Genomic DNA, 12,149 nt, shown 5'->3' with positions numbered 1-12,149 from the left:
ATTATTTTCCTAACCCTAATTAAGTGAAAACCCTAGTGTTATGTTGAGTGATGATTGTGATGATGCTAGATCATCTTGAGTGAGCCATTAAGGCTAAATAGTATCCCTAAGTATTGGTTGGTGATTATTACCTCGTCGTATCAGTTTATAGACGCTAGTACCGAAGGCTACGAGGAGGAGGAGGTCTTCTACGAAGAAGAAGAAGAACACTTTGATCAATACACCAACCAAGGCAAGCTCTACTAATGCCAAGCTACTAGTGCAAGATACCATGGCACTAGTTTTTTGTTTAAGTTTTACCTTTCCAAGTCCAAGTTTTTATCTTACAAGCTTTTACTTTGTTTACCAAGTCTTACTGGTTGGAGTTAATTCTTGTCTAAAGTATAGAGTCCCACAAGAGAGTCAAACTTAGCCTAGAAGAGCTAAAATGTAGTTAGCACCCCTCATGACTAGTGGCTAGTGCTAAAACTAAAATTGCCTACTCTAGATGGGAACTTGTGAAACAAATGACTTCGAAAAACCTTGGAATGATGAGTCATTCTATTGAAAGTTCTGAAGGTGAATATGACTTGTGAATGACATGGTGAATTTGACAAAAACTGATGGTTGGGTTCAGATGCGATACCATTCCAATTTTAGAGTACCCCCACAATATCTGATTATGGGTAAGGCTTTAGCTGGAAATTTATGTATCTTAGTATGGGTTCCCTTTGAACAAGCGTCATAGAGATCACGCTGAGGCTGCCTCCGTTGAAAGTGAAATGACGTGAAAAAGAGTTGAATGTCCTACCCAAGCCATGTGCAGTTCCTAGGATGGCAGTTTGCTATCACTAGGAGGCCAAGCTCATAGGGGAGGTGCCTATACTAGGGTATGTAAGTGAATGGTTAATGGTTGATGATCCGCATACTGAGTTATGATGATTCAGGACTATCCCTGACGGATGTAATCAACAGTTGTGGCACAAGAGTACGATCTCTGCAGAGTGTTAAACTATTCGAATAGCCGCGTCCGCGGTCATGGACAGTTGGATGGCCATACTGTTCCGTTGTCAGATGTTTTCTAAAATGAAGGGTGACTTGAAATGTGACTTTGACTTAAACCACAACAGAGTTGTGGGAATGATACTAATGTTCCCACTTGAGTAAGTCTAGGTAAATAAAGAGTCTTGACTAGTAAGTGCTTATGAAATAAAACTGGCTTTGTGCAAATGAACCTAGAGTTTAGCACCCACTTAGAGCTACTAGAAATTCTATTAGCGTGAGTTTGCGAGTACTTTAAAAGTACTCATGGCTTTGTCCCTGGCTATTCAAATGGCCAGACTATGAAGAGGAGAACCAGTACCCGGAAGGTGGACAGCAGGATGTCTGCGATAACTAGGACTACCTCCTGACGTCAAGCGTTGCCTGTGGAACAGATGGACGACTACTATGTATTTGATCTTTAGATCAATGGTTGTATTAAGACTGGATCATGTGATCCTTTGATGTAAGACAATTATGGTTTGTAATGAATGATGTGCTGTGATATGAACTTATTATGTCTCGCAAAAACAATCTTCCTGGGATTGCGATGTATGGCATAATAGGCATCTGAACTTAAAAATCCGGGTGTTGACATTTTCCAATTAGCTACCTGGGGATTCCAATACACTATCGGAGACTCACTTTGGCTGAATGGAAAATTGTTGAAGAAAGACTTAAAAAACTCTTACTAATTGTAAAGGAAAGTTACTATCCCTTGGTGGAAGACTAGTTCTCATTAATTCGGTACTCACAAATATGGTATTGTATATGATTTCTTTTTTCCAGATACCAAAAGGAGTTGTGCATAGATTGGATTATTTCCGATCAAGATTCTTTTGGCAAGGGAATAGTGAGAAGAAAAAATACCGGTTAACTAAATGGAGTGTTGTATACCGTCCGAAAGATCAAGGTGGACTTGGTGTTCACGATCTTCAAGTTAAGAACAGGGCTTTGCTCGATAAATGGCTAGCCAGGTTGTTAACGGAGGATGGTGTATGGCAACAACTTTTGCGGAAAAAGTATGTTGGCTCAAAGGCGATCTCTCAGGTTCTTTGGAAACCAGGAGATTCACATTTTTGGGCCGGCATCATGGCAACTAAAAAGCACTTTTTCCCATTTGGTTCTTTCTCCATCAAGAATGGGGGCGGAGATACGGTTCTGGTAGGATCGCTGGTTGGGAACAACCACTCTCCGTGAACAGTATCCAGCCTTGTACAGTATTGTTCATCACAAAGGGGATACCTTACAGAAGGTGATGGAATCTTCTCCCCCCTCTATGACATTCAGGCGTGATCTTGTCGGTCCTCGACTAGATTTCTGTAATGAACTACTTCAGCGGTTAGGTTCTATCCAGCTGGTTCAGGGGACGGATGAATTCCGTTGGAGTCTCACCAAAAATGGCATATTTTCGGTTAGCTCCATGTATAAAGCATTATGCCTATCAGCACAACCGGTTTTAAATAATAAACACATCTAGAAGATGAAGATACCTCTCAAAACAAAGGTCTTTGCATGGTATCTTCGTCGAGGTGTGATTCTTACTAAAGATAACGTTGTAAAGCGCAACTGGCATGGTTGTACGAAATGTGTGTTCTGTCACGAGGAAGAGACAATAAAACACCTTTTCTTCAACTGTCGTGTTGCTAGATCTATATGATCAATCATTCAGATAGGTTCTTCCTTATACCCTCCCCGTAGCATTGCAAACATTTTTGGCAATTGGCTTAATGGGGTGGATTCTAGGTACAAAACGATTATCAAAGTGGGAGCGATTGCGGTTGCATGGTCGCTTTGGCTATGTAGAAATGACAAGGTTTTTAATGACAAAAATTCTTCTCTCATGCAGATCATATACCGGTGTACGGCTTTGCTCCGTTCATGGTCACCACTTCAGTGTTTGGAGGATCGCGACCTCTTTATGGAGGTGTCTACACGATTGGAGAACACGGCCACGGAGTTTATTTCCCAACATGGGTCGCTGCATAGTCGGAGGATTGAAGCCAACGGATTGTCATAGTAGTTGGCTTTTATCTTTTTTTGTATCTCTTTTCTGATGGATCCTAGACTCTTGATCGGCTGTGTGCATCCTGGTTATGCAGAGGCTAGGTGTAATACTTAAAACTTTTTGAATAATAAAGCGCCCCTTATCGAAAAATGGCTGCACTAATCTCCACTTCAAGGGCTTCCAAATGTTGAACAAACATCTACAGGATGCAAAGATCACCTCCCTAGTTTCATTCATGGAGATCATATACATCAAAGCAAATTTGTGCACCCATTGTATACACATGCACCTATCGAACATCGATATGAGATAATGAAACCAAAAGTGACGAAATCCTTGAGGTAGATATATGCTTATATCTTATGCACATAGTCATGTCATCCAGACAATCAACCCTCCTCCATTTCGGGAAAGAGCTCAATAAATTTTAATATAGATAATAATATGATAGGATGAGGAAAACAAAGGGGGGAAAATAAAAATGCAGCACAAATAGAAGTGATCCTCTGAGGTTGGATTTCTCCTTTTCTCCTCCATTTTTCACATGCAGTGATACATTACACTGGTTACATGTAGCTAAATATAAATAGCTTTGAGATTCCTAATCTAGGAAATTCCCTCACGAACAAACTACAGTACTTTCATGCCTATAAGGAACTACGGGAAAAAAAGAAACTAAGCAAAGAGTACACAAGCACTACTGCATGTGTTCTTCAATTTGTCGGCAAATGAGGTAATTACATGCTTCTGTTTTCGCATTTTTCTTGTTTAACCGGATTGATGAATTCCTGTAGGTAACACAATGACCAACTATGGTCACAATCATAATAGTGTGGTTGTAATAATATGCAAGACACGTGTCTAGCTAGCTAGTCATGATCTGCACTGTGCCAACTCGGTCGCCCTAGTGTAAAATCGAGGCTTGGGCAGCTCAGTTCACGGTTGGGTACTTGCAACTGTAAGCTACTTGATCTACAAAGTTCTACACCCTGATCCAGATGAACATTGTGTTAGCATTTCGGTTGAAGATAGAAAGAGAAGTAAATGATAAAATGATATTGTACATGTGTACCTCTACGTTGCGCGAAGCTCCATCCAACCGATGAGCGCCTATGCCGGACCCGTTTGATGAAAGCCCTTGGTCTCTGAATATAATGTTTGGTTCGGAAAATTTGTTACTACAGCAGTGCAAAACTTGAGGTAAAATACAATGCAATGTACTCCCTACTAGTATACTCCGGAATAGTGAAAGTACGTGGTTGCAGCAATCACCACAAATTGCAGCAATCACCACAAATTGCAGCTAGTACTACTGTTTGCAATGCATTTAACCTGGAATAGTGACAGTACGTAGTTGCAGCAATCATCACAAATTGCCTAGCCATAGGGTCACGTACTGTAGCTCTCCGGGCAACAAGTCATTAAATAAAGCTCATTGTGTTGGTTAAATGTGTGCACAGTAGTACACATGCACAGTACAAATTAAATAACCACCGTTTTGCCAGTGTGAGTTACTCAAACTGATAAATTACTAAGAACTATGCATGATGTGATCTGACGGTAAGAGTTAAAGCAAACGCACAACATATGCCCGAGGGATGTCATGCTAGCATATATATAGTTATCCGGGACAATGGCTGTCTCTTTTTTTTCTTTTCAAAATGGGGTACCCATCCTCTGCATCAATTGATGCATATAGTTGCCTTTATTTAAATAAAACCGGTCTTACAAGAGTCCGGCTGTGTCTCTTGGATCACACTAACAGTAGTATACAAGTATACTGATGTAGTACATACTTCGCATAGACCTCTTGGGATCTTCGACTAGTTCTCCATTCAAAGTAATCCCACACTCCCTAGTTAACACAATATATTCCCAGCAAGAAACTTTTTGCTGAAAATTATGCAACATTCCTTGTTTTCTGTATTTATTAGAATAATTACAGTGAAAGTAAATGTTCTTAAGTAGTTTAAAAAAACGAAGGATTAAATAATGCACAGATCATTCGCAAAAAAAAAAAAACTAATGTATACATTACACACATGATAATTTGTGGACGATCTGAATCTACTTAGTATCAATAATGTACACATTATTAGACTCTCATGAGTTTTGTTCAAAGCAAAGAGAATATGACACAAGCAATTTTCATAGAATAATAGATAAATTATATTTGCAAAAAAACAACTTGATACCCCGAGGTAGCTAAATGGTACATACATTTTCTGTCGAAACGGAGGGCGATATTTTCGGCCTCTGCATCGAAGAGATGCATACAACTTTTATTTAGATTTTATTCAACAGAGGCCTATCAAGAGCATACAACACAAAACCCGAAGCCATCACTCAACACCTAAAAACCTGACATTGGGTGAAGAAAATGCCGCTAGGGCCTTATGCCCTAAGAAACAAACAACATCCCACCAGCTGATTACCAGGGTATCACCGAGTCACCATATGGCAAAACTGGAGCATACATACGGTCCAGCAGACCCTCGACGAGCACCTCATGTAAAATGACGCATACATACACCGATCAAAGGATATTACTCTTTGGAAAGGAGGGATAGGGTATCACTCTTATAGCACATAAAAGAGCAATGCCATTGATTTGAAGGTCAAGGCAAAATTTAAAAATGGCAACCAAAAGTTCTAAAAATGGTTTGTATAGCAAGCTTGGATTTGAGTACACCTTCAATGAATTTATACGGCTCGAATCGACGGTTTGTAGTGCGGTGGGTGGAGGGGATACCCCTGGGTAAGATACTGCCTTGGAAGTACTTCTTTCTCAAAACTAACGTAACGGGCTTTGGTTATTTTGCTCTAAATAGTTTTGCGCATATTACAAGTCAAAGCAAGCAAGTAGCACCACTCTTTTGAAATAACATGTTTCTGAACGGACTCGATAGTTTCGCATACATACGACATTTCCATTCGTGAGCAAACTAACAACGAAAATTATATTTTTGGACTACATACAAGTATAGTTGTTATATGCAGAGATTGAGGTAGAACCAGTTCAAGACAATCTCTATGCATGTCTTCATATGAGGCACAAGCTAACGTTTGTCTTCCAATCAGTCAAATCTTAGCATTAGTTTTTCTTTTTTCAGTATTGGCTAAACAAAGTTTGCAGTAGCTAGTTTTAACATGCCAAGATCCATGCCAGACGGACCAGTGCACATACATCTGCAGACAGGTACCTCCGTTTTTTGAACAGTGACCATCAAAGAAAAATAACATAAACTTACAGCATCATTGTACCTAAATAAATTAAGAAAGGAGCACAAACAGTGACGGTACTGACCAAAAATAAAAGAGTACCATACTATGACTTGAAGGGTGGAAGTCCTTGGTGACACATTTCTAGGATGCATGTCAGATCTGAGGTCAAAGCCACAACACCACAAAGACCGGAGACACAACCATGCATTGCATTGATAATACTACCTCCGTTTCAAGGAATAAGGCGCACGCGCATTCCAAGACGAACTTTGACCATAAAAATTGAGCAACAAAATCTTGATTATATTATATGTAATTAGTATTGTTGGATTCGTATTGAAAAGCCCTTTTTAATGATATTAATTTCATATAAACAATCTTTATCTATTTGAAGTAATTCTTGGTCAAACAAAAAGCTCGTAAAACGAGGGCGCCTTATTCCTTGAAACGGAGGTAGTAAAAGGTAGTAAAAAGTAGTCTACTGCTAGAGAGAGAAAGTCGATAAAGAGGACAAAGTCGCACGGCCCATGAAACTACTGCGCGCGCGCTCTCTCTCTCTCTTGTTAGTGTACGGCCAAACATCTTCTGAAGCTCTGGCCATTATCAATTTATCATGTTACCATGCATTACATTACGTATCACACTCCTGTTGGCAACTTTATGTTTGGTTATCTTTGCTCCTAAGCTAGTATATCTGCTAAGCAGGGGTACTATGTCACGTTATCCCATGACAAGCTACCGTCCAGATCGAGCGAACAGAAATGTGCGGCATGCGTGACAAGCCAGACAAAACGGATCGAGCTACTAGCACACAACATATGCAATAATTTTCTTTACTGCTACTGCACTGTGGCATAGATAGATATACCTTGAATCGCCGCGCGCCTTGGTGTCGGCTGATGAGGAGGAGTCGACGTCGCCGGTGGCAGCCGCAGCTGCAGGGCTCGCCGGCCCCGGGGAAGAAGACTGGTGCTCGCTGAACAGCCGCGGGTTCGTGTCGCCTCCCGACGTGGCCTGCGCGGCGATGCGGTCCGGGAGGTCGTCGTCTCCGGAGCTGATGCCATCCATTGGCCCTGGAGTAACTAGTTAATTAGGTTAACTAGTAACTTTTCACAACAAACAACATTGCCTGACTTATTATGGATGGAGTTCGGCAATGGAAGAGGAATGGTGAAATAATGTAATTACCGGATGAGGATGCAGGCTTGTCAGTGCTCTTGACGGTCCTGTACATCTGGAAAAGGAGCAGCAAGAAAAGAATGACCAAGAAAGCAAAGCTGCAGATATATCTGATTTGGGGTATGGAGATATATAAAAGGAGGTGATGTGGTTAAAAGACAGCAAATCTGGACCCGTAGCAAAGCAAAGCAAACACCAAGAAATGGACAAACAAAAATACTATGGGGGCATTGGCGCCATGTCTCTGGTCCTAGCTAGCACTCTCTCTCTTGGCTGGCTGGCTGGCTCGGCTCCTGTTTCAGTGCTTGGGGCAGAGCACACACATTGCATTATTGGGTAATGATGGCAACTTTTTCTCGCACACACACCCACACGTTTCACCTCTCTTTCTCTCTCTAGGGATATGATGCATGGCAGTTTCTTGACTAGGGGAAGAACATCTTTCTCTCTCATTCAGTTTCCGTAGGAATCCGTGCCCAGATTGGACCTCCTAGTGCAGGCACCCCAGCAAGAAGAGGAACAGTGGCAAGAACACCACAAATTAATTCGGCAGCCCTTAAATTGGAACTCACCTGCAGATGGCTCTTCACATGAGCTAGGGTCAGATCCTTCACGTCCATCAGCTCAAGCACCGACTTGGGCGTCGCACCTGCGTTCAATCCGTGTAAAAATTACCGGGCATAAAATGACCCGAAAAATTACCGATGAGGCGACGACTCACGCTCATGGCCACCAAGGAGCTCGACGGCGTGGACGAAGCGGGCGTGGAGGCTGCTCGTCCACCGCATCCGGGGCGCTCGCATGCTGCGCCGGGAGCCCGGGAGCCTGGGCATGTAGCGGGAGGAGGCCAGACCGAAGGGCTGCCCTCCGAGGCCGAGGGCGCCATAGCCGCGGAGGGTGTCGGCCAGCACGCCGTGGAGCCGCCCGGTGCTCGACAGCATCCGGTGGTACGGGGACTGAGATAGGAACGCCGTTGCGGGATCCACCGACGGAGGAGGGGCTGCCGCAGGCGACGTGGACGACGGCCACGCCGTGGACTGGTAGGGGCTGTAGAGCCCCGCTTTTGGGTGGTGGAACGGATGGTGGCCGGGGGTAGGCCTGCTGTAGAGGGGTATCCCCCGGATCGGCCGTGCCGATTCCGACGGTGCCGCGGCATCCAGCGGAAGCGTCGGAACTGTCACAGGTACCGACGTCGACGCCCCCGCGGTGGCGGACGAAGCCACAATCTGCCGAAGCCTCCATGGCAGGACGTCAACCTCTTCCTGCGTCGGTGCCGGCGACAGGGATAGCTCGGTGGACGCCGTGGAGCCGTTCAGCCGTCGCCACGGGTCCCCTCCCGCGCCCAGCACCGCTGCTGCCGGCGTCGGCGCCCCGCTGCTAGGGAGGCTGATGTGCAGCGACAGGTCCGGGGACGGCGCCGCCTCCATCGACCGATCGAAACCCGCCGGAACAATCGGCTTTCTCGCTCGCGCGTGTGCAGTGGTAGTATCAGGATGGAAGGTTCTTGGTGTTCTTGGGAGGTGTCTTGTTTGTTTGATCTGCTTGTGTTTTCTGGTATATATGTGGTGCCTCTTTTTTCGCGTACATGTGCGTGGTGTGTACAAAGTTTCTACCACGAGAGCCACTAACCTTGTGCTGCTTTCTCTCTTCTCTCTATCCGCTCTTTCTTCCTCTCTCTCTCTCTCTCAAGAGAGATATCAGCAGGGCGGATGGAATGGAATTTGGTGTCTTGCCTTGTCTTGGTTAGGTATCGGTATTAAAAGGGCTAGTGACTGATGGGAGACAAAGTGAAAAGAGTACAATTCAAGAGAGAGATTCCCCTACGAACGAGAAAAGGTGCCATAGTGAGAAAGGTAATGTCATTTCGGAGCCGGCGCTCACATCCGAGAAAATGACAATCCTACAACCAGTGAAAAATAGTCAAAACTAAAACTTACACGTGCTTTGTTTTGTACTCTCTCCATTGGCTTTATAACACATCCCTCCCTTTATAGATTTATCAGAGATTACAAAGCATCTCTTATTTATTGTTCTCAATTAATCCTCACAAGTAACTAAGTGTTTCTTGAAATGGGGCCTCTGCACCAAAGCGATGCACGTAACATTGATTTTATTGCAACTTTCAAGTATCAAATACCATAGCTTACAACTCAATGATCAACTAAAGTGGCAACATGAATCGATCATCTAAAGAAAGAAAACAAAATTCTCTATGCATCTTGTATTCTTTTAGGCTGTAGCGAGCCACCATTGTTGAAGATAGCTTCTACAACTGCCAACAATCAATTGCACCCAGTAACCATAGATTTTCGTTGTTCCATAGGAATGAGGTAGGATCACACGTGTATCCAATATGAAGCTCTACAAATAACTTGCAAAAAATGATATTGAAATTTTATTAAAAATAACATTATTTCAGCAATTCCAAATTACTCAGAGTAAAGCACAAACACTCACACGAATCCAAGCCTTCGTCTACTTATCTATCCCCTTTAGCCAGTTCCCAAACATATTGGTGACATTAGCTGGAGGAGAAATGTTATAGTAGAATGCACCACTTTCCAAACTATAAGTGTAATAGGACATGAGAAGAATAGGTATTCAATGGACTCCTCTGAATCAGAAACTACAATTTTTTTTACATCCATTCCATCATCTTATAGCAAGGTTGCTCTTAGTTAATAGCACTTTCTTATAAAGGAACCACCTAAAAGTCTTTATTTTTAGTGGTACTCTTATGGTCCACATGCTTTTTTTCCATGAATCTATTGTTTAAATTCTTATAATCAACATACATTTGTTTGACAGAAAATAACTTGTTGTAGTAAAATACCACTTAAAACTATTAGGTTCATCTTTAGATATAACCGCATTAACATTTGAACAAATTTTGACCACACTGTCCACTTATCTTCTGTCAAAACCCGCCTAAACTCTATCTTCAATGGAGTTTGAGATGGAACATGTGCGATAGTAACATTTTGTGTCACAAAAAAATATAAAGGGACCGGTATTGAGTTGATAGAGATGTAGTCCCGATCCATTTCTTCCCAAAATCAAGTTCCCTCTCCATGACTAATGATGAAGAATCCTAGATCAAATAAATATTTTTTTGCTCCCATAAGCCCTTTACACAAAAGGAGAGTCTATGCATTTGGCTTGTACACATGTGATAATGTTTTATTTTTTAGATATCTATTATGTAGAAGTGTGGTGCCCCAACACACCACTTCATGTTGTAGTGCGCAAATCGTTAGCATAACACTCACTGAACACCATTTTACAAATAATATACCCAATAGAGTGGGACAACAGAAACATCGCATGTCCAAAGGTGTCTTGCTATAGTATTTCAATACAAATCCTTACACAGTGAGGTTGGTTGGGTAAGTTCCCAATCAAAACAAAATCAAGAAAGAGCAACCCGTTGAATACTCCACGATGAGACCTATTCCAAGTACTACTTGGATTATAATTGTTGCTACAACAATACTCTACGAAGATAGTTTCTATGGTATAGGGATTGGTCCCCTCCTATGCTTCATCTTAGTTTTCACTATCTCTAATGTCAGTTATTTACTACTTTGCTCATGTTGTTCTGACTTCACCTCCTCGTATTGGTGCTCTTTGTTGTCTTGTTGGGTATGTCTGACATCTTGGATCTCTATAGGCTAGCAGGGGATGAAATGATAGATTGAGTACATCGTACTCAACAATTCTAACTATGTGAGTGTTTGATACCATCGATCATGGATCCTAAGCTTATGCTAGTTTTTGAAAACTGTATTTTGGAAAGGTAAAGTTTTAGCTCATAAAATCTATGTCCATCAGCGCTCACGGATTGTGAGGATTTCATGGAATCCCTTTCCCGCTACAATTGTAGTTCTTTCCCAGAACATGAAGTAACATGTCACCTTTTCATACACTCTGCACAGGTGTGCTATTTTTCGCACAAATGTCTTTAGCCTTATTACACAACCGAGCAATCTTTCCCTTCCAGACGTCCATGGTGTGAGGCCCATTCTAAGGACTCGCCAATCATTGGCCTCTCCGGGACACCGTATTCTACCCTTTGTAATTAAGTTCGGTCACAAGACCTACGCTCAGTTACCACTCACTTCAAATATACTAGAGTCATCACCTCTCAACACGGGATGGGGATTTGACGGGCTCCCACGGAATACAACCCTACTAATTGTTTATGTCATGCAGCAAATGTCCACTTGCTTTAAATCTAATATCTTGTCATTCTTAGTGCATTATTCTTTTTGTAGTTCAATTGCTTTCATTGGTTTAAAACTGATGTCTGGTCATTCTTAATTCAACTTTGTTTTGTAAGTTCAACCTCTTTCACCTGTATGAATGATACCTTCCGCTAGTAATGACCCATAAAACATTGCAACAACAATTATATTTTATAACTATTTGAAATGTTTATGTCATGCAGCAAAATTCTACTTGCTTTAAATCTAATATCTGGTCATTCTTAGTGCATTATTCTTTTGGTAGTTCAATTGCTTTCATCCTTCCAAACTAGCTGACTTAGTCTTAAATGTGATACCTAAACGTGGATTAAGGACAATAGAGTACGAGGACTGGAATTTTAGCTACTCGATGAGTCTAACGTGACAAGCATGTCGATCAAGAGTCGCGCCCGCAATAGAGTAAGCATGTAAGGTTGTGCATTTTTTGTGCTACCTGTGATTATTTGATCTCT

The 12,149-nt window shown here is 42.2% G+C and overlaps 1 protein-coding gene across 1 annotated transcript; it reads right to left on the bottom strand.

Moving 5' to 3' along the window:
• Positions 1–3,519: 3,519 nt before the first annotated feature.
• LOC124652444 (probable transcription factor RL9) lies at positions 3,520–8,859 on the bottom strand. The gene is made up of 6 exons (XM_047191462.1): positions 8,154–8,859; positions 8,005–8,081; positions 7,442–7,487; positions 7,122–7,326; positions 4,101–4,173; positions 3,520–4,017 (listed from the first exon to the last, which is right to left on the bottom strand). Exons 1-6 carry the CDS (start codon positions 8,857–8,859, stop codon positions 3,898–3,900), a joined length of 1,227 nt encoding a protein of 408 aa, XP_047047418.1. The 3' UTR covers positions 3,520–3,897.
• Between the last annotated feature and the right edge of the window lie 3,290 nt (positions 8,860–12,149).

The sequence above is a fragment of the Lolium rigidum genome, chromosome 1, assembly GCF_022539505.1.
Source record: "Lolium rigidum isolate FL_2022 chromosome 1, APGP_CSIRO_Lrig_0.1, whole genome shotgun sequence".
NCBI lineage: Eukaryota > Viridiplantae > Streptophyta > Magnoliopsida > Poales > Poaceae > Lolium > Lolium rigidum.
Note: the sequence above shows the minus strand (reverse complement) of the source record. Positions and strands in the feature narration are given on the sequence as shown.